At 44.0% G+C, this 25,104-nt stretch overlaps 3 protein-coding genes and 5 non-coding genes across 13 annotated transcripts in view; 2 read left to right on the top strand and 6 right to left on the bottom strand.

The window, feature by feature from the left end:
* sgip1a (SH3GL interacting endocytic adaptor 1a) overlaps positions 1–11,160 on the top strand; it is a 57,748-nt gene extending 46,588 nt beyond the window's left edge. For all 6 annotated transcript variants that reach the window (XM_047336959.1, XM_035648885.2, XM_035648884.2 and 3 more), the window contains 8 exons: positions 1,804–1,863; positions 2,858–2,969; positions 3,972–4,127; positions 5,045–5,180; positions 5,385–5,587; positions 5,872–5,936; positions 6,962–7,126; positions 7,719–11,160. In XM_047336959.1, coding sequence (XP_047192915.1) covers positions 1,804–1,863; positions 2,858–2,969; positions 3,972–4,127; positions 5,045–5,180; positions 5,385–5,587; positions 5,872–5,936; positions 6,962–7,126; positions 7,719–7,741 — 920 coding nt within the window. In that variant the 3' untranslated portion in view covers positions 7,742–11,160. The remainder of the gene's footprint in view (positions 1–1,803; positions 1,864–2,857; positions 2,970–3,971; positions 4,128–5,044; positions 5,181–5,384; positions 5,588–5,871; positions 5,937–6,961; positions 7,127–7,718) is intronic.
* A 381-nt stretch (positions 11,161–11,541) lies between these two features.
* insl5a (insulin-like 5a) lies at positions 11,542–14,056 on the bottom strand. Its single transcript, XM_035648868.1, has 2 exons — positions 13,677–14,056; positions 11,542–12,161 (listed from the first exon to the last, which is right to left on the bottom strand). Exons 1-2 carry the CDS (start codon positions 13,846–13,848, stop codon positions 11,995–11,997), a joined length of 339 nt encoding a protein of 112 aa, XP_035504761.1. The 5' UTR covers positions 13,849–14,056; the 3' UTR covers positions 11,542–11,994.
* A 3,995-nt stretch (positions 14,057–18,051) lies between these two features.
* LOC118318896 lies at positions 18,052–18,170 on the bottom strand. The gene has a single exon (XR_004795859.2). It is a non-coding gene; the product is annotated as a 5S ribosomal RNA (ribosomal RNA).
* A 574-nt stretch (positions 18,171–18,744) lies between these two features.
* Positions 18,745–23,933, top strand: pars2 (prolyl-tRNA synthetase 2, mitochondrial). The gene is made up of 5 exons (XM_035648417.2): positions 18,745–18,849; positions 20,074–20,274; positions 21,227–21,569; positions 22,446–22,691; positions 22,775–23,933. The coding sequence occupies exons 2-5, from the start codon at positions 20,180–20,182 to the stop codon at positions 23,654–23,656; spliced, it is 1,566 nt and encodes a 521-aa protein (XP_035504310.2). The 5' UTR covers positions 18,745–18,849; positions 20,074–20,179; the 3' UTR covers positions 23,657–23,933.
* LOC124850951 lies at positions 19,208–19,326 on the bottom strand. Its single transcript, XR_007032062.1, has one exon. It is a non-coding gene; the product is annotated as a 5S ribosomal RNA (ribosomal RNA).
* Positions 19,745–19,863, bottom strand: LOC118318895. The gene has a single exon (XR_004795858.1). It is a non-coding gene; the product is annotated as a 5S ribosomal RNA (ribosomal RNA).
* Positions 23,934–24,020: 87 nt separating the features above from the next.
* Positions 24,021–24,139, bottom strand: LOC118318891. The gene has a single exon (XR_004795854.1). It is a non-coding gene; the product is annotated as a 5S ribosomal RNA (ribosomal RNA).
* A 419-nt stretch (positions 24,140–24,558) lies between these two features.
* Positions 24,559–24,677, bottom strand: LOC118318879. The gene has a single exon (XR_004795844.1). It is a non-coding gene; the product is annotated as a 5S ribosomal RNA (ribosomal RNA).
* Between the last annotated feature and the right edge of the window lie 427 nt (positions 24,678–25,104).

The raw sequence follows: 25,104 nt of genomic DNA, 5'->3' as shown, positions 1-25,104 counted from the left end.
TTGTTGTGCTGTGAGGTTCAAGGAGCATGTCTGAAGAGCTCCTTATCTGTAGGCCCCTGTGGTCCATATTGTCCGTCTCTCTCTCACACACACACACACACACACACACACACATGAACACACTCTCATTCTGTCGGAGCAGAGCTGCTGCTTACAGAGTTGTTTGAAGTCTTGCATGAGAATTGGGCCAACATTAGGCAGCCAGCAGCTGTTTGATATTCATGCCATTGCCGTCCTCCTCTGTACGGCTCTTGTGGCACGACGCTGCCTCAAGTTCAACCGATCTCCACTGGCCGCGAAGCATCTGTCTCCTCCCACACTCGACCCCTGGCGACCCCCTTTCACACCTGTCACTCACGCGCACTCCAGCCATAGAAAAAGAATACAACCCCGGCCCCATCTCTGCCGTCCCCTTCTAAGCACCTGCACTTTTGTTCTCTTCATGAAGCGCGGCCTTGTCCCCGTCGTTGCTTCGCTCAGCAACACACCTTTACTGATGGGCCCCCACAAGAAAAGAAAAAATAAGAAGAGTAAAACAATAGTGTAGAACAAGCCCAGCCTGCTCTGCCATGTTGATTCCAAAGCCGTAAGTGTCAAATCATCGCACGGAGAGAATAGCACGTATTTGACGATGCGTGAGGTGTTGTGTGATTTAGGAATTAGAGCCGTGCAAACTCTCTTGTAAAGCATGCTCTACTCGGATGCAGGTGCCGGTGCTGTGTCCCATTTCTGTCTCATTTTCTAGATCAAAGACCACACGATCAGTAATCCACCGGCTCCCCGCCTTTATTGTGTCGCCCCTTCGAAAGCAAAGCAACTCCTCAACCTGATCTCACAGCTATTGTCGCGTAGTAGATATAAATATCAAGTATTTCAGGAAAGAAATGAATTGTTGGGTCGAAGTCGGGGGAAAAAACAACAAGATATATAGAAAAATAAATATGTTTTTGATTCGCTCTTATCACATTAATAGTTTGTGACCCCCTCAGGTGTTTTTCTTGCAGCTGTATAATAGTATTAGCCTCTGAAGGATCCCACCTTCATAGTCTGTGTCCTTTGCGGGGTCCAGCCCCTGACGTTAGGATGCAGGATCCTTCTGTGCAGCACAGACTATCCCTGCTCTGTCGTCTTAGTCTCATGGCTGCCCCCTGCAGCGTGTCTTCGTACATGGCAGGTGTTTCATAATTTCAAAGGCGTGGGGGGGGGGGGCTGAAAGGAAAATCTGCGCTCAGTAAGACACAGAGAAAAGGAAGAAAGAAATGCCAATTTGGAGCATCAACATTTGTAGGATTACCATTTTCTGATGTTGCACTCTGGGGAAAACATTGTCTTCTGCCCCCGGGAGCTGGCAGCGGCCACGCGGCCGCCTCAGGCCGCTCTTCTCGGGCTCGACGGCCTCGGCCTCCTCTCTCCTGCACAGCACATTGACAAGCAGCCGCACGGCCTCTGCCAGCATCCAGCAGCAGCAACACACCTGCGCCTCTCCACCACACTCCGCCTGAGAGTCCCGCCTCTCCTCACACACGCAAACAAAATAAACATTCCTATCTCATCCGCGTCGCCACGTGTCCCGTCCTGGCGTTGTGTCTCGGCCCTCTGTCCCTCTGCGCCCCCCCCCCGGCCTCCACCTCCACGTTTCACCTCACTGTGCCATGTGATAGACCTGCCATGCGAGACTCACGCTACTGTCCTTCTCTTCTTCCCCACTCTCACCCACTCCCTTCCCTTTCATCCCTCGTCCTCCTCCTCGTCCTTCTCTCCTCGCCCCTGCTCCCTCCTCCCTCACCCCCCAACCCCACACAGAGAATGACCAGCCATCCCTTGTATGGTTTGACAGAGGGAAGTTTTATTTAACCTTTGAAGGTAAGTTGTCTCTGCACCAGGGTTAGCGTGTACACACACACACACACACACACACACACACACACAAACACACACACACACACACACACTCTTTTGAGGCTCATTTGTTCAAGCTTCACCCCTGCCCTGCCCCGCCCCTTCTTTCCTTCTCCTCTCCTCTTCTGCCTTTGCAGTCCCTCCATCACCCTAACCCACACCATGCTAACTCCTGGCTGAGCCCCCCCGCCCTCATGTGCGGTCAACTGCAAAGTCTCGTCATTCTCTTCCTTCTCTTCCTCGACATCATTTATTCTCGCCCGGCTGACCGCCTTTCATTCCCTGAAGAATCATCGTTCTCTGTGTACTTCACTAATCTCTTTGTCGTGACTATTTTTTGGGGGGGGGGGACTTCATCTTCGGGGCTCTCTGATCTTTTTTTGATCGCCTCTGAATAATGCAGCTTTAACAGCATGTCTGGAATAAGCATGCACATATCTCTGTATCTATCCTTTCTCATACACCTGTGCTTATTCGATTTAAAGCAGATGCCAGTGTCTATTGTATAACAATTATGAATTTATGGGAGGTGTTTAAAAATGATTAGTTCACCTTGTGCAGTTTCGCAGTCAAAGAGCGGAGAGAAATTTGTATCTTCTAAACCTGCTGTTTTCATCCCACCTTACTAATACTGATCTTTGTTCTCAGTTTGTTTCATCACATCACACGTTTTGTTCCTCACTTCATCCACACGCTATTGGTTAGGAAGAGTGTAGAGTTCTCAACTAGGAATGGGAACATCAGTTCTTGATAAATCCATCCTTTGTATTTTGTGCAGATGTGAAACTCGGTTTGGGGCTTTGACTGAAAAATATTTTGATGAAGATTTTCATGTGACTTTGGCTTTAAAAAAACAAACACAAAAGCTTTTCTCGTTGTGGTGATTGTTCAAGTTTGTTTCTTGTCTCGATGCGTCTACTTAAGTGTGTGTGTGTGTGTGTGTGTGTGTTGCGTCCAGGCTGCTCCAGAGGGCCCAGTCCTCTCACCATGGGGGCTCAGGACACTCTTCCAGTGGCGGCTGCATTCACAGAGACGGTCAACGCCTTTTTTAAAGGAGCCGATCCCAGCAAGTACGTCAACAGACACTGTAGCTCATTTACATACGCAATACTGAAGGGTAACGCTTAATTACTCATTACGTCACTTGGCAAGTAATAAGAATTATATATACGGTAAGCTTGAATGTTTATATATAAACGTATACTTCTCTTATGAAGCATTTGTGTCTAAGGTTTGAACAGTTATTGGATGATTGATGACAGTTTAAAATAGCTATAATTATATGTAATGATACATAATTACCTTGTGGGGTTATAATATACGTGACTGCCTCTACAATCATTTACAGTGGCATTTAAAATTGTTTAGAAATGTGTTTAAAAAAACTTGAAGTGCAGAGTTTTCTTGAACTTGGAAACTGTACAAAACAAAAAAAGATGTTTGAACTCGAGATTCACAAACCAGATTTCTCCTGCTCCTGGACATAATCAACACTGGGAATGTGCTCAGGTATCATGGAGCATGAAGAATAAGATTTCCATAGATAAATACTGTCTCAAGAAAGGCTCCAAAGAACTGAGAAATGTGGCCTTGGTTTCCCAAAGGAGGAGGAAACAACCTATACGTCCTTTGTGGCCTCCGGTAATCTACTGGTTTGATTCATAAGTATAATAAATAGATTCTTCATATTAATATTTAAATGCTTAAAAATATTATAATATTGATTTACCTTCTATAATCACATACACGTGCTTATATCCCTTTACAACTCCCTCCATCCTGGTGTGTCAAAAGCACTGAATCATAATGAATATGATCTATATGACTTGTGATTGGATTTTCCAGCTCTGCCGAGTCCCTCAATGTCGAGCCGACATCTTCAGGAATGTTGAGTTTTTGTGTTAACACTGCTTTCGAATAATCTGCTTGGTTTAAATGATTCAAATTTGACATTTTTGAGTGATAATATCCGTGCTTTGCAATATTTTTTATGAAGAATACAATTGTTTGTCTCTGAAATGACAACACCCAGTCTTTCTCTCACCGTGTTCTCCTCCTCCTCCTCCTCTCAGGTGTGTCGTGAAGATCATAGGTGAGATGGTTTTGTCGTTTCCGGCGGGAATTACGCGGCACTTTGCCAATAACCCGTCCCCCGCCGTGCTAACCTTCAGCATAACCAACTACAGCCGACTGGAGCATGTGCTGCCTAACCCCCAGCTCCTCTGCTGGTAATCACACTGCAGTGAATTCACCACCTTCACTCTGACAGATACAGTTTTCACAGTAGGCGCTGGTGTCTCAATGAAGAAGTGAAAAAAGACAGAAAACTCCCATTCTAATGTCTAACTTGAAAGTTCCCCGGTTGTTGTTTTTTTGACAGTGTCTTAATTTAACTAAACTTTTATTGAAACCAATCAAATGTTCCTACGTACTATGCATTACATTTTGTGTTAGTGATATCAGTTTCACAGCATGCCACATGTAACCAGTGTATTCAGTACGACTCTGCACTGAGATCATGTGACATGAGTTACTCTCTCTCTCAGACCTTTTCTAATTCAGTGTATTTTTCATAATATATTTCTTAATCATAATAATGTTTCTGTCCGCACAACAAATCCCATATTCCACCATTCATGACCCTGTAATATTAGCAGAGCAAACTTGATTAATATGACACAGGGAAAACTCAGTTTCTCTTCATATTCGGAAAAATAATAATTAAAAGGGTGGTCAAATCTGGAGATATTTTTTAGGGCTATTTCAAAGTTTTGAACTTATTAAAAAGCCCTATTTTAAAAATACAAAAAAAAAACACTTTTACTTGGAACATTTAACATCTATCTTTAATGCTAATAAGATGGCCGCTCAGTGGGAGCATAATTATTGCTTTTACCGAAGTATGATTCCTTACAAATTTAATTTTGTCCAATATTTTTGTTCATTACTATTTTTCAAATTTAGCTTCACCTAAGTCTCACATGAGGTCTTTTGTGGTTCGTGATTCAAATTAAAATGCTGACCAGTGCCTGTCAAAACATTTATTTTCTGCACTCCACTTCAGCACATTCACCATCTTTTATTTTTTTTTATCCAGGATCTGATTAAAATGTCTGTATTTTGACTGTGTGCTTTTCTCCACCAGCGACACCACCACACAAGCCAAGGCCGATGCCAAGGACTTCTGGGTGAACATGCCAAACCTGATATCCCACTTGAAAAAGGTGTCAGAGCAGAAGCCACAGGCGACGTACTACAACGTCGACATGCTCAAGTATCAGGTAAAGTCCGCCCGGAGTCATAACTTTATATCAGTAAGATGAGAGACACAGAGCCGCTTTAATGAGTTACATGTTGGAATAAATTCCAACCCTCACGTCCTCTCACTGTAACCGCAGCTGTTATCTGCTCAACATCCTTAAATAGGCAACGTGTGTTATGTTAAAACCAGTGAGCGTCTGTTGTATCCCTCTACCTGTGTGCAGGTGTGCGCGCAGGGCCTCCAGTCCACCCCTCTGAACCTGGCAGTGAGCTGGAGGTGTGAGCCCACCAGCACTGACCTGAGAATAGACTACAAATACAACGGGGAGGCCATGACGACGGCGACGGCGCTCAACAATGTTCAGTTCCTCGTGCCTGTCGATGGAGGCGTTTCCAAGCTGCAGGCGGTCTTACCTACTGCTGCATGGTACAGTCCAGACATTTTTCCTGACTTGTTGTGTAATATATGGCCAATAAACCAATCGGGTACAGAGGATTTAGTTAGTTTTGGTGCACTGGTAAATCTGCATGGTTTAATTTTTTTAAGCTGACTGTATTGGTATCATAATCCCATGATACATATATCTAAATTTGAAATTATAATTTTTCTTTTCCTTTTTTACAATTTTAAATGTGGAACCTAATAATCGAGCGGCAGGTTTTGACGATCTTCTTCACTGGTCTTTTCTTTCCCCCTTCTGTTCACGACAGGAACGCGGAGCAGCATAAAATCCTTTGGAAGATTCCTGATATCTCGCAGAAATCTGACAACGGAGGTGAGTGAATTATGCTGACACTCACTTTTCGTCTGCAACGTGGACCTCCCTTTTGGAGAGGAACAAAATTAGCACAGCCCTGTCAAATGTCTGTGTGCATGTTGCCACTGGAGCACAAGGTGCACAATAACTGAACGACCACAAATAATAGCTAGAAGGTTGAAAGAGACTAACACTGAGCTAGGACCTACACCCGGATCCGTGCGGTGGTGCAGGAGGCCCGTCGGGAGAGGAAAGGGCCCAAGACAGTCGTCATCTCGTCCTTAAGTAACCAATGCCCCCATCTGTCTACCAATGGAATTAGCTACTAACCCTCTAATTCGCTGTTTCAGATCAGTTTTCCGTGTGACGTCTCACTGCACTGTGGTTGTGTTTGTTGTACGTTTTATCTTTTATCCTCTCGGGATGAAAGCATCTACAGTGAAATGTGTCCGCACGTTTATTCACATTTGACTTGGCAACCTGACGTCACATGATATACTTTTCATTTCTTGGCCTTTCGACATTTACTGTGAGACAGAATCCCCCAGGGCTTTACCTCATGTCCAGGAAAAGGACACTAAACAAGATTATTTCATTTTCTTTAGGATAGAAAGGCTGAAACGTGATCTGTTCAACCCAGCTTCTTTTGAACTCTGGATCATTTACAATAGTTGAATCGTGTCTTTTTTTTTGTCATTTTAATGTCATTTTTACCAAAAGTGACCCTCTGTTTATGGGTCATTTTCCTTTCAAATAAATCTCATGCAATTCCTCCTTGAAATCTGCTCTCGGCAAACATTTTGACATTGAACAGGCTTTGATACATCAGCCTGTTCCCGCGCTGAAAAGCTACATTTATGTCAACGTCTGTAGTCATCCAGAGCTGAACCGACCTTTCCTTCTTTCTGCTCTCTGTTCAAAACAGTTTCCAAAAGTGTCTATATTTGAGTTTTTGAACTAACCCCCCCCCCCCCCCCAACATCACTTTCTCTGAAATCTTGCGTCTCCGCGGACGTGATTCTAAATTCTGCCTCCCTCCTCAGGTGTGGGATCGTTGTTAGCGCGCTTCCAGTTGACAGAGGGTCCCAGTAAACCGGCGCCGCTGGCAGTGCAGTTCACCAGTGAGGGCAGCACCCTGTCGGGCTGTGACATTGAGCTGGCTGGGCCCGGATACCGCTTCTCTCTGGTCAAGAAGAGGTTTGCTGCAGGTGAGTCCTGGGTCTATATCACTTGTCACTTTGATCTGGGTCACAAATCAAAGTTCTTCCAATTCTTGCAGTAGGTCAAACCCACACTGAGGTGTTAAAATGGGAGGGTCTCATTATGGTTTTAAAGTATGAACTTATAACTAGCTGCATTAAAAAGGCGTGATCATCATTTAATGTAGAATGCAGATATAAGTAGGGGTGGTTATGCTATTGTTATTTCTTCCTGTTTGTCGTGTTCACATTTTTGCAAAACTGGCAGCATTGTAGAATTAGCTCTTATTAGCAGTTGCTGTTGGCAGGAGACCCATCACTGAATTATTGTTAAACTGAAGAAAACTTTTTAAAAAAATGATGAATGTCAGACTGTCAAGATACAAGGAGCGTCATTCTCTGATTTCACCGAAAAAAATGAATGACACAAATTGGAGAAATTAGGCGTTAAGGGTTTCAAATGACCCGAATTGCCTCTCCGCTGTGTCCCAGCTTTTTATTTTTTCCGTCTCTCCCTCCTTAAGGTTAACCTCTGCAATAGCTCTTTACAAAACATAAATGGACTGAAACATAACCCAAACATTGAATCGCCGTCTTTCAGGAAAATACCTGGCTGACAACTAAGTTGTGCTACTGAGAACCGCACTGTTGAACAAGACAACAGCACTGGACTGAGGTTGACACCGAGGACAGACGGACACCAGGCAGACTCTCCATGGACCTTCACTGAACCCACGCGACAGGTCTGCAGCCTACCCAGCAGTATTGTACAACTTGCATATAGCAGCATTGTGGAACTGTTATCGGTCATGTAATTAGCGTGTTTGTATTCATTCCATAACATCTGTATTGCTGCAGTTAAGACACCTGGGTTCTCCCCCTCCTCTAAAGTCTGTCTCTAAGTCTCCATCCTCCTCTGGTCAGTGTTTGGTGGTGTTTTTAAAAAGTTTCACTGCAGCTGCCTGACCCAAGACATGGACAGAGAGAGTTTCGGTCAGACTGTAACTCTGGACGGCGTTTGCGGTCCCCAGTCCAGAAAATGTTGGCAGTAAAAATCCCCTTGAGCGAGATCTTTGCGGTCAGACACATCCAAAGTTCGACTAATGGTCGAGCTGAAGCCGGGCCCAGGATGATGCATAGTTAGTTATACGCCCTCATTAGCTCATAAGAAATATCACGGCTCTATAAATAATCCTTCTGTGAGGTCCGGGCTCGAAGCCAGAGACAGCTGTCCTCAGCGTCTCGCACTGACGCAATTAGGTGCATTCACTGATGCAGTTTGACACACAAAGGCTGAGACGAAAGATTGTGTTTCACCCTGGTGTTTGTGCGCGATCGGATGAAACACAAGATTTGAGTAAGTACAAATAGAAATAGATTTTCATGCATCGCCTACTGGTACTACAGGGTCACATGTCTTTGGACCGCTTCCTTTTTAATATGAATGCACTGATCAGTCAAACCGGTATTTTATTTTTCTGAGGCATACACACACACACACACACACACACACACACACACACACACACACGCACACACGGAGAGGATTTTAGAAAGTTAGGCAGCTGCAATGATAAATCAATGTACTGGTTGCAAAATAAGAAGAAAAAAAGTGTTTTTTTCCCCGTCAGAACAAAACAAGTGTAAAAAGTGTCATTTTAAACCAATAATATATATCTTAAAGGGCGTTAGGTGTTTTCCTCGTATTGTCAGATAGCCTTGCTGTTGTTCACAGGACAGCAGTGTTAGACCCCAGAGTACATGACAGCATTCTATTTTTATTTATTGATGACAATTTGTTGTATAAAACATGTGATTCTGTATATGCATAGAATTTGAATGGTATCACACAACTCAGAACTCTTAAAGGTATGAATATTGAAATTCTCGCTTTTCTTTTCTTTCTTGTTTTGTTATCTGTGTAGTTGGGTTACCCGTGTACAGTATAAGGTATAATTTTTGAATTTATTTCAGATATAATTTTTTAACTCGATCGCAACGGAAAGATTTGAGCTATATATGGGTGTGGGGGTAATTTAAAGAAGAAAAGATGAATATCTTCCTGGATGCCGTGTTATGCTTTGTGAAAGCAGTGTTAATGTAGAGTTAGCTACGCCACGGGCGAGGTTCCACACTGTAAAGTCAGTTTCACATTTTTGGGAAATATTCAAACTTCTGTTTGCGTGTTCTTTTCCCGAGAGCGCAATGAGAAGACAGTCTCTATTCTATGCTAATTGAAGCTAACACAGATGCTGGATTAAGCTTCATATTTTAATTATTATTCGCTCCTGATTCTCGACAGCAAAGCAAACAAACGTACGTTTCCCAAAATGCTGAACTTTTCCCATAAATATCAACATGGAAAAAAATGACAATTAGTTTTCCAACAGTAACAAGTCTGGTGACCATGGTGCCACTACTGAAACAGGTTGTTTGTTGTTTTGTTTTTTTTGAACCAGCTTGTTGTTTGTTTGTTTTTCTTCTTCTTCTTCTTCTTCTTCTTCTTCTTTTATAGCAAAACCTCTTTGTGATCAAAACTAAAATGATCAGTTCCTTCATCCACCGTCTCAGTTCTCGCCCCCGTATCGACCGCGTGTCATCGGTTGAGCTTCTCACCTGTTTCATACCTGTTGCCGTTCACCTCAGTGGTACCAGAACTCCCTTGTTATATCATGAGCACATCCCCCGATCATCCAAGCAACGCTCGAATCCATGGCTTTATTTTGCATAATTGTAATGGTCTCTGTGAGATGACATGAGCTGAATGAGGTTGTGGAGTGAGGTTAAGTCGACCAAAATGCTTTGTTGGTTTTTTTTTGTTTTGTTGTTTTTTGTATTTTATGTCAGTCAGTCCTCTGTTAAGGAGAATAAGCTGGATATTTTTAAAACGTATAAAAATGAAAAAATATATTGTTCAATGTGAAGAAAAATACACTGTGCTGATGCTGTTGAACTTCCTGAATGCTCTGACACTCAACATGAAGAACAAAAGTGTGTGTGTGTGTGTGTGTGTGTGTGTGTGTGTGTGTGTGTGTGTGTGTGTGTGTGTGTGTGTGTGTGTGTGTGTGTGTGTGTGTGTGTGTGTGTGTGTGTGTGTGTGTGTGTGTGTGTGTGTGTGGCTGCAGCTCTCTGAAGCTTACTGTACAATATGTCGGTATTTTGCTAAATGCAACCAATCATAGCCCTTTCAGAACCGTCGTCGAAGTTTGGATTTTAGACAAGACTATTCATCTCGCATCAACGATGCTGTACTTTTTGATTGGACATAGTTTTTTAACATAATGTGGTTATTTTGCCACTGATGAAAAGACAAAGCAGATCTGGGCCGTGCAGTTAAAATGGAAATCCTGTTCTTGACCAGATTTTTAATGCGATATGAATGTGAAGACGATTGGTGCCATTTAGCTGCTGGTGAGTTCGGTAGCACTTTTCTCTCAGTCAATGTCGGTCTTTCATCGGGTTGAGCGGAGGAATCGACGTGCCTGGGAGGAGGCTGTTACCTTCTGGGTGAATCTCGAAGCTATCAGTGCAACAGTCACTACAGCATTATCTACAGAGGCCCACCGTGCACATCCCCCGTCACGCATCTGTTTAAATTACCACTACACTACGTACAGGTCTTTCAGCTTGAAAGACCAAACAAAACTGTCTCAGTCTGCTGGTTGCTATATTAGTCATTGTATCTGATGATGAAAAAAAAAAAAGGATCAAAACTTTTTTTTCTTTCCCAGACCGTCATCTCCGTGGTGAATTTGTCCTGCAGTAACTCCTTATTGCATGCACAGCATGCAGTAAAACGCGGGGCATCTAAGATGACAGGTAGTACTGAAATGACGTGTTGTGCTGAGTGTCAGTTACCTGTGTTGATGTTGAGCAGAGAGCAGGGAGTGTGTCTATGTGTGCTATAAGCCAGAATGCTTTTTGGTTCTGTACCGTTAACCTCAAACACACGTGCAAGCTGTTTGTACAGTACATAACAATGCTAAGATGAACTGAGAAACTTAGTTTGCTTCTTTCCAAAACCAATAAAAGTTATAAATGGACGCATGTGTTTGCGGTTTTCTTCTTTCAATATTGTGCATTTCTGAGCGATTTCGTTTTTTTCTAGTGATGCAGAAAAAGTAGAACTGTGTATTCTTTGGTCATTTTCAGCCACTTTTGCAGCCATCTCTAGGGATGCCGACGTCCCCAGAGGATGAAGTTCCCTGAACTTAACCCGTAGCACCAACACCCTCAGGTTGGAGCCCACTGCCGTAGGCCACCATGTACATTTTTTTATTATTATCTTACTACAGGAACACTTTGCCTAAAGATGACAAAGCAATGCCCAGTTTCCAGGACTATCATGTCAAAAGGATGTCACACCTCACTGACTGTAATCGCTGTGCAAGAACACTTATTTGACAAAAATGACAGAATACAGCTTAACTTTAATTTCAATTTATTTGAAGCAGTAATGGAAATTTTACAAACCTGCAACCGTGTGGTTGCTCGTTACAAACAGGAAAAGAATCTTGAGTGGGACGTGATAAAAATCTTGTAATTTTGAATACCACCCTGAGTGCGTTTACTTCAACTGAGTTTGGTTTCGTCATTTCCATAGACGCGTCTATACTACGATTACATATACAATATATATTTATGGCTGCTAATGTCCTCAAGCTCTGGTTTTCAGAAACGTTTTCGGAAACGTCCTCAGATGCTCGAGTGGACGACGTCAAATTAATAAGACTAAAACCCCGCAAAAATATCAAAAGCAATTATTGTACATACAATACAGCGATGGCATCGTTTACCCTCCAGATTGGGTTAAGGCAAGACGGGAGAAGAACAGTCCCTTTGGGCAGTGTGAGAGAGAAGAGGAGAGGGGGTCCTCCTCAGCAGAGGAAGGTGAGGTCACTCTTCCTGCAGCCCACCTGGCAGCACACGGTGGTCAGTATGTTATTTATGTCTCGCTTGGTCAGCTCGGAGCCCGGGAGGCTGCTGCTGCTGCTGCTGCTGCTGCTGAGGCTCTCCACGCTGTTCTGTTCCCCTGGTGGCAAACCTAGATTCACAAAACACAACGAGCATGAAATGACATGACATGACATGACCCTCCGGCAAGAGGCTGAGTTTCTGTCAAGACCAAAACCTCCCGTCACAAAGACAGTTTCTTCCCTTCGGCCGTCAGCCTCATCAACAAGGCCCGGGGCCCCCACTGACCCCCCCCCCCTCCTTCCCCATGGACATTACACGTTATATTAACGTAATGCACCACACTCATATTTAACCATCTGTGACCCCGATATTTATTGTAAATTTATTGTAAATAGTCTGAATTTTATTTCATTTCATCTTATTTTATTCTATTTTATTCTATATTCTTTTTCCAATCCTGAGAATATGTGTTGACTGCTAAATGCACCTTAATAACACCAAAACAAAGTCCTCGTGTGTAGCCTGTGACTTTCCTGCCGACACAACTGATTCTGATTCTGATTCTGATTCTGAAATCTCTTTAGAAGTTTATATTTAATCCTTTTTGGCAGATTCACCTCACTTCTCTCTGCAAATGCCAGCCTCTTGCCACCACTAACGGCACTGACGGACAACTTGTGTTCAGATCAGTCCCTTGTCATTTATATGTCCATGTTCTCATTGAATAAGGAAACTCGAAGATGGCCGCGCTTGATTATCTCGGTGCCATTTGTCTTCTACAGTGTCACTTTACTCTTTCTAATCAGCACGGCTGATAGGCTAACTGGGTTTGTGTGTGTGTGTGTGTGTGTGTGTGTGTGTGTGTGTGTGTGTGTGTCTGTGTCTGTGTGTGTGTCTGTGTGTGTGTGTGCGACAGACAGACAGACAGACAGAGTGCTGCCCGGGGGACGAGACCGCTCCCGCTTTTTTAATCATGATATGTGGCCTCAGGCATTGATGAGCCCTGACGGCAGAGGGTTGTGTCCCGGGGCCGGGGGCCCCTGTCCGCCCGCACACCCACCGCAGCCTCCGATTTGATAGCGCGCAGCGTATGGTGCATGTCGCGAGGAAGGTCACGGCAGACCGGCTGAACGGACGGGTGTCTGAATAAAGGACGAGCGGTGACACTGAGGTCGACGACAGTGCGGGTCACCAACTTTCAGACACATGAATCCTCTTTGCTCTGCTTGTGCTCCAGGCTGAGGGGCCGAGATGTTTAGATAACTGTCTTGTCAAGTTGGATTTTGAGGAAACATCTCCTAATACAGCTCGAAGAAAAGAAACGGGAAAAAGCTGACAGAATATACACGTGACCCTGTCGAACAGTGTGGGAGAAGGTGACATAAGGAAGCAGAAAAGGGAAACTGTATGTTAAGGGCTATTTTATATTCTCAGTGAGATCAAAGAGTAGAAAACAAATCATAAAAATAAGTTAATATTTGTAGAAACACTATGTCTCGCTATGGTTTTTCTGCATGCTTCTTTTTTGTGGCGTACACACATCACGGCACGTGCGACTCAAGACGACTCTGAACCAAGGAGGGGGAAAAAAATCATTGCATTTGAAAATCTGTTGGGATTAAGCGAAGAGGCGTCGTCTCACCGTCCACGTCCGACTCGGCGAGGAACCTCCTCCAGCGGGAGCCTCCGCAGGTGTAGACGACGGCCCTCAGGAACTCTCGACCGCACAGCTTCACCGCCTTCACCTCCGCCCTCGCCTGGTCCACGCACGCCGCCGCGCACAAGAGCAGGGGCAGAAGCACCAGAGCCCGCATGCTGGATGGCTGGAGGGCGTCTCGACGGCTGGTTTATCTTTGCTTCTCGGAGAAACCCACTGCGGCCGCTCCGTCCTGGGTTGTCGTCCGTCCGTCTCTCTGCTCTTCCTGTCAGTCGCCCCTCTCGTCTCGGACCCCTCTCCTTTGTGTCGAGTCGTCGGGAGGCTGCGGCACAGTGGACCGGTCGTCTGATCCACTGCTCGCATCTCTCCTGCATTATATAGCGTCCACCTCGCGGCTCATCGACACTGAGCATCTCGCCCCCTCCCTCCGGCTGGCCCTCAGCCCATCCCAGTCAATCACTCACACACACACACACACACACAGTCGTCACTCTCTATGTTTCCGGTCATCCCCACTGTTACCATTTTTAGCCGTCGCAGAGAGAGAGTGAAGGCCATCAGACCTTTACGACCCTCGACTGACAATCACATTATGAAGAGCAGCCTCCTCCGCCTCTGCGTGATTAAGGCTGTGATTGCAGTGACCCTCTAATGGCTAATGAAGTGATGCAGAGTGACCCCCCCCCCCCCCCAGCCCCACCCCGCCCTGCAGTCAGACAGATGTTTCGTCTGTTTACGACACTTTGATGGCCCCGGTTGTCTTTGTCTTTACAGCAGTTTGGGCCATATGAGGGTTAAAGAGTCAATGTTGACTGTCCATGATGCGGGTCATTACGAGGCCGCTGATGGTGCGACGTGACACTCAGCATGACATCTCGGCTCAATCATTAACGGTGGAGATCCCTGTGTAGGATGCCCATGAAATGACATCGAGCGTGGCTGGACCTGCTTGTGTGGCGGTCCCCACGGCGGCGGAAAACACCGATCGGTGTTTTTGACCGATAAACAACCGACGCGCTCTCACAGACTGACACGAGCCTCGCCAGAAACTTGAGAGCGCTCTCTCAGAAGGTCACGTCTTAAGTGGTCAGGGGAAATGAACTGTAAATTCATCCGGGTCATTGGAAGAATACTACGCCGCTGCGTTTGTTTTCTAGCACTTTTGGACATTTGCACAAGAGATCATTTGGGGCTTTCAGCTCCTTAAAAGGGGAGCCTCCATATTTTTGTTATTGTTGATCCCACGGACAAGTGTTGTCTGGTGTAGTTTATTGCTCATTTGAGTTATTCCATCGTACACTATCCTGCTTGTTAATACTGACAACAACACCAAATGTGTGCTCACCCGCTGCGGAAAAGTGCACTATTTTCTCCTGTTTTGAGTAACTTCTACTAAAAACTACAATGCCCAGCAGTTTTCCGTGGCCGTCTAGCTCTTGTACGTATCTATAACCTTTAAAAAATGTCAGAAACTGCGGAGCCGGCCTGACATGTCGTTAGTATGTTGTTGCCATTGACCCACTGGTGGTTTCGGTCTTTGGTCTCAACAGATTCATATTTTAAACAATGGGTCATTTCAAAATGCAGTCAGCGCTTATTTGCTGGATCTTTAAAAGAAATAACCATGATATTATTCAAGTTGAAGCCTCTTTTCAATAATTCATCACGCCGCTCTGCGAGGTCGTATGCATGATGGCGTGATAAAACACACTAGTGTGGTTTGTGTGCTGTCTCTGAAAAACAGTTTTATTGTTATAAATGTTATTGAGTATTGATTTTTTTTTATATATTCTGAATGATAGATAAGTAAGTTCAACACGGATGTTAGCAGTGGGTTTGTTGACATCGAAGAAGCCGCTCCCACGTGAGGGGTCTCCTCTTGTACGCGGAGCTGATGAGCTGTGAGCGTCGATGGCTGCAATCAGAGCTACAACGTCTTTCACCATAATGAGCTCCCTTTTGTCCGACTGCCCTGATTGATGACGCCCGGACCCGGTCGACGAGGCAAAGGTGGCCTAGATTGCGACGACCCTGACTGACCCACAGTGACGCCGACTCACCAGTGACACATTCTCACTCTCATCTGCAAAATTTGTGCTGACGACAGGAAAAAACCAATTCTGCTGCAGATCCCTTGAGCCACACCGGCGGCATTGGGTCGGGATTCAAACGGGAACAGTGTCACGGCAGTTTGACGGAAGCGTGACAGAAACGTTTGGTACGAGCAAGTAACGAAGCGGGAAAGACTTCCCCGCGTCATGGTGGGAAGTTATTAGCTTCTTCAGCATTCAAAACACTTTGAGACCATAACTGAGATCATCAAAACTCAAAAAGAATGAATAAAATAAAACAGTAACTGTCGATTATGACATGTTTTTATTCCAGTTTTAAAAAGTTTTTGGAAATTAACAAACTAGTCAATTCATTATGTCCACTTTGAGCGTTGGAAAGTTAATTTACTAAAGTACTTGAAATTGAATATAATCAACTCATGAATAATGATTTATTACCATAGATTAAGCTTCCCAGCTGCACGTAAAGTAATTGAAATACCACCCATCTTCACAGATTCAACATTTAAATACGTGTTATTGCATTACTACAACATTATGGTAATTGCAATTATGAAATGGGATTGTTTTGTTCCTCATTTCTTTGCTAATACTTGTGTACTGTCACTTTAGTAAAGATTTCAATTGCCATACTTTTATTGTAACAAAGTACTTCTTAGGTGTAATATTGTTACTTTTACTTAAGTAGAAGACCTGAGTACCCTTCCTCCCCCAATGTGCCCCATACTTCTGAAAGCAAACCTGCAGCTTTGCTAATTTCTCATCATTATTATTTATTGTTGATGTATAATTATCATCATTATTATTATTAATACAGTGCGGTCCAAATGTCTGAGACCCCGGTGTATTTCCCTGTGTGTGTTTGTGTTACTTTACAATTCCCAGGAACTACCAGTAAGTCTTTGTGGTAAAGTGTTTAACCCTTTATTCGGTATAAGGTCCAACAAGCAAATGTGATGTTTGCAGATAGAATCTGTCCTAACGAGATTGTTTGTATCTCAAGGAGACATTCAGTCGCCAATTTCTCAGAGAACCACATCTTACGAAGAGATAAATGGATAAGTACGGGCACAACCCTAATTGGCTCAGGGAAACGTCAGTGTGTGTGTGTGCGTCTCTCCGTCTATCTGAAACCTGTGGACCGCTGTGGTCCACAGGGTCCACCTGAGAGACCGGAGCCGCAGGGACACTCACCTGTGTTTGCCATGTGAGCCGACCATCAGGTGCGTCTGCGTGTCATTGACTGACCGAGGGAATAATGGTTCAAAATTGCTGGCATAAAATGCTATAAAGCCGACAAAAGTGCACTAACGCCCACTGCAGCACATCATAATGTCAACAAGAGGCAAAGATTATGTGCGATGGTACTGTACCTTCAATAAAAACTCATCAATAGGACCAAACCAGAGTATCAAATATTTTACCTGGTACTGAGTGATGGCAACTGACTAAACTACTAAACGAAATCTATTTCCAGAGCACTTTCTGGATGAAAAAAAGAATAACGATGAAATAAAAAATCACAGCAACACTGTATTTTCTTTTCTTTGTCATTATGATCTCCTATTTGCTTTCTCTGCATGTTCTTCCTTGTGCAAGTGTTTTGCACTAGATCACCTTTAAAACTATGAGAAAAAAGGTAGATTTCAATAAAAAGAGTTATTAAGCCTGACAGTGGGGGCCATCTCTGTTTCAGTTTGAAATTAGAATTTGCTCAAGGGGAAAGAAATATTTCTAAAAGTTACTGTTCAACTTGGGACTTTGTGAATATCATCGTTGGATTTTGCAGCTATTGTAATAATGGGAGAAAAGACTTACATTTTGCAACCGCACATTCTTGGCTTTAGTGTCGTGTGACAAGGTCTATGTGTTTTGCAAAAGAATCTTAATACCGTCCTTATTAACGATTCCCCTTTGTTATATGTCATTAAATATGTTTACAGCTATGAGTGAACAACTTAAATTTTTGTGGAGGAGCAGCTTCTTTCCCTCTCACCACGTGGGTTTGGAGAGAAGAACTAGGAAAATCGAACTCCGACGTTGCTAAAGGGAATTCATTTGCAATAAGCTGAAGGACGCTTAATAATTATGACACACATGACAACATTGTGTTGCCTAAATTTAGTATAGCTGTAGAAAAAAAGTGAAATTCTATATGTTCATTTGTTTGTTTAGACCACACGTGTGGAAGATAAATATGAGCAGACTTTGATGTTGCTTAAAATCTGTCCCAGACGCAGTAGCAGCAGCAACAGCGCCCCCTGCTGTTGGTAAAGTAGAGTGTAAAACGCTTACAGCACCTGGTATTCCCAGGCGGTCTCCCATCCAAGTACTAACCAGGCCCGACCCTGCTTAGCTTCCGAGATCAGACGAGATCGGGCGTATTCAGGCTGGTATGGCCGTAAGCGAAGATACTCGTGACTTGGTGGTATTTATAGGCAGTGTAACGCCATGAACTCTGTTTTGTAAGGGGACTGGAGTATGTTTTTTCCTTTGTGTGTGTGTGTGTGTTGTGGGGGTGGTATTGAGCACAGAGCCCTTCAGCAAACGGCGCTGATTGAGCAAATACCACGGCTATGACGTCGAATCAGTTTGCACACGGAGGAATCAGTGGAGCATGTAGTTTTACACTCCCATAGATACACACAAGAGCGAGAAGCATTAAAGAGGGGAATCGGGAGACTTGGAGTCAAAGAGATGACTTTAAAAATATATATTTTCTATTGGGATAATAAGACTGTTCCATTATTTGAAGGAGACAGGACTTATGAAAATAATTTAATTTATTTATTTATTCATTCAATAGCGTCATTTGTATGTATTTATTTTAATTTTGTTTTGGTTGTTTTGGTTCTTGTTTTGGGTAGAAAACTCTGGCTCACACTCCAACATAGTAGGTGGCGGTAATGCACCATAACGCTGGTTGCCACCCGCCAAAAAACGAAAAAGAAGAAGAAGAAGTATCAGTTTGCGCAGGTCCGTATCCCTCCACCACTGAGGAAGTAACGACCTAAGTAGACGTGAGTTGCGACCAGAGGTATCGACGGAGTGAGATTGAGGAATCTAACGAGAGCTCAAACCACACGGTTAGCTTGAATGAACGCCTGTGAACTTAGATTGCCGTCGAACCCAGCTCCCGTCTCCGTAGCCATGTTTCTGAGGACCGCTACAGTGTGTTGCATAGCAACCGCCGTACACCGTGCAGGCGGCCAGGAGGGACTACCTTGTTGGTATTTGGCGTGGGGCCGAACAACGACCCTTAACTGTGGTATCATGAGCGCACACCACGGCCTGTCGTGAGCTGTTGCTTTAATCTACAAATGCAACATGTATTCCTGTCTGTTATGACATTACTCATTTATGAATATGCAGACTGTGTTGTTGGTTAAAATGTGTGCCATTCGCAGCAGCAGCGCCCCCTGTTGTTTGTAAAGGAGTGCAAAATGCTTACAGCACCTGGTATTCCCAGGCGGTCTCCCATCCAAGTACTAACCAGGCCCGACCCTGCTTAGCTTCCGAGATCAGACGAGATCGGGCGTATTCAGGCTGGTATGGCCGTAAGCGAAGAAATTCGTGACTTGGTGGTACTTTATAGGCAGTGTAACGCCACGAGAGCGAGTTTTGTTGGGATTGGAATATGCTTCTTTTATACTTTTATACAATACTTGTTGACAGTGCTGACTGACAAATATGTTGCCGTCACCACAGAAGCTCTGTAATGGACTATGAAATATCATCTGATTACCATGATGTGAATGTCACAGTTTTACTGCTTTGTGGCATCTCGTGTTCCTGTGACAATAAAAACACAAAGACACACATGTGGGGGAAACAAAAAGGAACACTTGCTGTTGTGTTATTCTGTAATCTACAAATGTAACATCATGTATTCCTCTCTGTTATGACATTAGTCATGTTGCTTAAAATCTGTCCCATGTGCAGCAACAGCGCCCCCTGCTGTTGGGGGGGAAAAGTGCAAAATGCTTACAGCACCTGGTATTCCCAGGCGGTCTCCCATCCAAGTACTAACCAGGCCCGACCCTGCTTAGCTTCCGAGATCAGACGAGATCGGGCGTATTCAGGCTGGTATGGCCGTAAGCGAAAGAGTTTGAAACTTGGTGGTCTTTTATAGGCAGTGTAACGCCACGAACTGTTTTGTAAGGTGACTGGAATATGCCCCCCCCCCTTTTTGTGTATGGTTATATTTCATGTTACAAAGTTTGAAAAAGCTACAATACTTGTTGACGTTGCTGACTGACAACTACGTTGCCGTCGAAGAAGAAGAAGACGACGCGGTGTTTCTCCTCCAGTCCTGTAGGTGGCGATGTGACGAGCCAAAGAGACGAGTCTCTGCGCCTGGCGACGGAAGACAGAGCAACATGGTGCACTGACAAAACATGGAACCAGGGACCTTCGATGTTCTGCAGCTTGTTCACTTTACCGACATGTCACTGTTTGTCCATTTACTCTGAGCATCTTCCACACACACTCACTTTGTTGTCGGTCGTAAGGTGAGTCTCACCGGTTCTGCGTACGTTGTTGTTGTTGTTGTGTGCTAAGTGAGGAAGCTAACTTCAGCTAGCCAAACAGACCGGTAGCCATCCGGCGCCTTCTCTGACTTACATCACTGAGTTGTGGCGACCTTGACTTTAACCTGCTCCGTGGTTACAAACGGGGACTAAAATCTAATTTGATGCAGTCAGCTATTATTGTAGACAATATACATCTGTGTCTGTGGTGAGGACCCAGTCAGATCCTCCTCTTTAGCGATAGTGGTAATATATTCAAATGAAAATACAACATTTTAATTAAAGGCATCAAACCCTTACATATATTATACATATCAAATGTATAGCATTATCCTAGTTTATCGTGTTAAGGATGTATTAAGTAGAATATTTCCTTCTGAAATGTGCAGTTAAAGTATACAATATTATATATATATATATATATATATATATATATATATATATATATATATATATATATATATATACATATATATATAAATGTTTTTACACATTTAAGAACAGTACCCGAGAAAATGAGTGAATGTTTTTTTTTACGAGCGCAAAAAAACATAATTTACATTACACCAAAACTGCCAATTACTTTTGTAATTTTTAATACATTTTTTTTAATCATAGTAATAAAATGTACTTGTAAATACTTATAAAATCCCCCTCACATTTTCGCTGGATGAGCCTCCCTCTGCTGGTGATTCCAGATAATACAGGCTTCAGGCACTTGGGCATCAGCTTCATTTTCCAGACCTGGTGACTATGTTCATTTTTATATACAGTCTATGGGTGTACCTAATTATCTGGCAGCCAAGTCCTACATCTTACATTGGATAAGGTCAAACTAGTAGTTGTTTGGCATTTTTTGTTAATCAATGACCAGAACAGCTGATGATTAACATTCTTTTGAAGGACTAATTGTTTCAGCTCTTGTTCCTTGCAGGAAACCCGGATCTGCCATGGAGCCTGCCGTGCACCGGGTTTGGCCGAGGGTCCTCCAGCGCCTCCTCCGCCGAACCCCGATCCTTCCAAAGAGGAGCCACTCGGGTTGTGCTGAGCACAACGCCGCTCCTGCCTCCGCTCGCTCCAGACACGTCAGACCCGCGCTCCTGGTGTCACGCCTCTACCAGCCGTCGAGCCTGCGCGATGTGGGCCAGGACACCCGACTGCAAGGAGAGATGACTTGTAAGAGCCAGAGGCTCATGCAGCAGGCTGGGCTCATCCATCCATCCAGCCCAGGGTGTTACTACTACCTCCCAGCCACTGTCCGCTCCATGGAGAAGCTGGTGAGACAACATTTATTACAGGAGCGAGTGATATAGGTCAAGAAGGTTATCATGGATAATACAGTGGTGTCATGTCGACATAGATGCTTCTCTATAGAGGTTCTTCTCACATGAACTTGTCGCCCCACAACACGAAATGGATCAAAAAGAGGAAATAACCTAATTAAGAGACTAATGAATCATGATGTGTTTTTTCTTATAGTATAATTTTTATTGTTTGTCTTGTATTTCTGTCTTTCATTAGCACTTTATAATAATGCCTCAAATTGTTGCTTATTTATTTAGAAGACCAGCAGCTACAGTAGGGAAGCCAATAGGAATTGATATAGAAAAAATGCTCACATAGTAATCTGGTTCATGAGGGTTTTATAGGCTCTTCCAATATCTAAATATAAATTAGAGCACAGTTTCCCAAACTGTTTGGCTGTTGAGCTTTTTAACAAAGCAATCGTCGTATTTTTGTGCCCACTTATGTAACAAGTTACATATGTCTTTATGTATATAAGTTATGAACAGTTCGCCAAAAGTCAATTTCCTCCTCAGATTAATTTGTTAACATAACTTTTAGTGGCCTGCAGAGTTAAATGTATCCAGTAATCTATTAAAAATTAAAAAAAAAATAGATTCAAGATTAACGATTAAAACAATATTATAGAAAAATATCTGGAAGAATATAGTTTTGCTTTGCTTGAATATATTTTTCAGTTTAATTTCCTATTAATCACCTTAGTTGTGACCCCCGATGTTTATATTCTAACCTCATGGCGGTATCATGACTTCCAGGTTTAGAACCCGCTGTGTGTGGGATGAACTGGGATTCGAGGATTAGCCTACGTGCTCCGTATGATGTAATTCCTGGTGTCTTTTATCTCACAGGTGAGAGTAATTGACCAAGAGATGCAGGGGATCGGTGGGCAGAAGCTGGACATGCCCAGTTTGTGCTCGGCCGATCTGTGGAAGACCAGTGAGCGCTGGGACCTGATGGGAAAGGAGCTGATCCGTCTGAAAGACCGCCACGGAGTCGACTACTGTCTGGGTCCCACGCATGAGGAGGCAGTGACGACTCTGGTTGCTCACCAGGCGAATCTCTCCTACAGGCAGCTCCCGTTGCTTCTTTACCAGGTCAGCCTTCATCCTGTTATCGTTGCCAGAGTGTTATGTCGCAGTAAGCTGCATTTTTCACGATTTTCTTTTGTGTGAAATAGATCACCCGCAAATTCAGGGACGAGCCGAAGCCAAAGTTCGGTCTTCTCCGAGGGCGGGAGTTCTACATGAAGGACATGTATTCCTTCGACGTGAGTGAGGAAGAAGCTCACCAGACTTATGAATCTGTGTGCCAAGCGTACGCCCGACTCTTCTCCAGACTGGGCCTCCGTTGCGTTCAAGTGCAAGCGGACGCGGGAAATATCGGCGGTACACTCTCCCATGAGTTCCAGCTGCCTTCAGACATCGGCGAGGACCGGCTTCTGGTCTGTGGGAGCTGCTCCTTTTCTGCCAATGTGGAGACCATGTCATCAGACAGAAGTGTCTGCCCACAGTGTGAAACTGGCACACTGGTAGAATCAAAGGGTATCGAGGTCGGTCACACCTTCTACCTGGGGAAAAAATACTCTCAAGTATTCAACGCCAACTTCAGCAATGCCCAGAACAAGCCCAGTATCGCTGAAATGGGCTGCTATGGTCTCGGAGTGACCCGTATTCTTGCTGCAGCCATTGAGGTGATGTCAACGGAGGAGGGGATCCGCTGGCCCGGGCTCATCGCCCCTTACCAGATTTGTGTTTTACCCCCAAAGAAGGGCAGTAAAGTGGATGAGGTGGCGGCCCTGGCGGACGACCTGGTTCACGCCTTGGGAGAGGCCCTGCCGCATTTGAGAGGTGAAGTGGTTCTTGACGACCGTACACAGATGACTATCGGAAAGAGGCTTAAGGACGCCAGCAAACTGGGCTACCCGTATGTTGTTGTGGTGGGTCAGGGGGCTCTAGAGGACACGCCCAGGTTTGAGGTGATCTGTCAGCAGACGGGTGAGACCATGTTTCTCAGTAAAGATGGACTGTTGAATCTAGTGGGCCGAGTGGAAACTGTGTGAATCACAACTTTGAATGTATTGTATTTTGTTTTTTTGTGTGATCATGTAACCGGTGAGGTGGTGGGGACTGAAGATAAAAGCCTTTTTTTGGGGGGACTGGAATATGCTTTTATTTTACAAAAGTTTAAAAAACCTATAATACTTGACATTGCTGATTGACAAATATGTTGCTGTCACAACAAAAGCTATGTAATGGACTTGTCAGTTTACTGCTTTGTGGCGTCTCATGTTCCTGTGCCAATAAAAACACAAGACCACACGTGGAAGATAAAAATTAGCAGATTTTGTTGTTGGTTAAAATCTGTTCCAGACGCATCAACAGCAACAGCAGCGCCCTCTGCTGTTTATTAAGAAGAGTGCAAAATGCTTACAGCACCTGGTATTCCCAGGCGGTCTCCCATCCAAGTACTAACCAGGCCCGACCCTGCTTAGCTTCCGAGATCAGACGAGATCGGGCGTATTCAGGCTGGTATGGCCGTAAGCGAAGGACCTACTGACTTGGTGGTATTTTATAGCCAATGTAACGCCATGACACCGAGTTTTGTCAGGGGATTGGAATATGCTTCTTTTATACTTTTATACAATACTTGTTGACATTGCTGACTGACAAAGTACGTTGCCGTCACCACAAAATTTGTAATGGACTGTGCAATAGCATCTGATTACCATGATGTGAATGTCACAGTTTTGCAGCTTTGTGGCGTCTCATGTTCCTGTGCCAATAAAAACGCAAGGACACACGTGGGGGAAACAAAAAGAAACACTTGGTTTTGTGTTATTCTTAATCTACAAATGCAACGTCATGTTTTCCTCTCTGTTGTGATAATATTTAAATTGGTGAAAATCTGTCCTATAGTCAGCAACAACAGCGCCCCCTGCTGTTGGTAAAGAAGAGTGCAAAATGCTTACAGCACCTGGTATTCCCAGGCGGTCTCCCATCCAAGTACTAACCAGGCCCGACCCTGCTTAGCTTCCGAGATCAGACGAGATCGGGCGTATTCAGGCTGGTATGGCCGTAAGCGAAGTACCTTGTGACTTGGTGGTATTTTATAGGCATTGTAACGCCAATATCTGTAAATGTAGATCGTAAGAAGAAACTGTGGTCGCCCTGTCATGTTTACAATGATCTACATTCTACAGTATTTATAAACAATGATAAGGAGTATTTTCATGGTGAAAATTACTACTGCCCACCTTCATATTTTCGTTAAATTTATAAAATATCAGATTAATGTCGCGGTATCTCTCTCTCTGACATGTAGTCGGAGCACACTTTTTATTACTCATGAAAACGGTCGGTTAATTTAAACACGCATTTTGTACTCTGTTGGGTAGTTTAAAGTAAAACAATGTCTGGTGTTTGTCGAATTAATCGTGTGTTTAGTATGACACATCTTAGCTGGAAACTAGTGTAGCGACTGTAGCTGTTAATCGGGGGGCGGGCAAAG

The sequence above is a fragment of the Scophthalmus maximus genome, chromosome 13, assembly GCF_022379125.1.
Source record: "Scophthalmus maximus strain ysfricsl-2021 chromosome 13, ASM2237912v1, whole genome shotgun sequence".
Taxonomy (NCBI): Eukaryota; Metazoa; Chordata; class Actinopteri; order Pleuronectiformes; family Scophthalmidae; genus Scophthalmus; species Scophthalmus maximus.
Note: the sequence above shows the minus strand (reverse complement) of the source record. Positions and strands in the feature narration are given on the sequence as shown.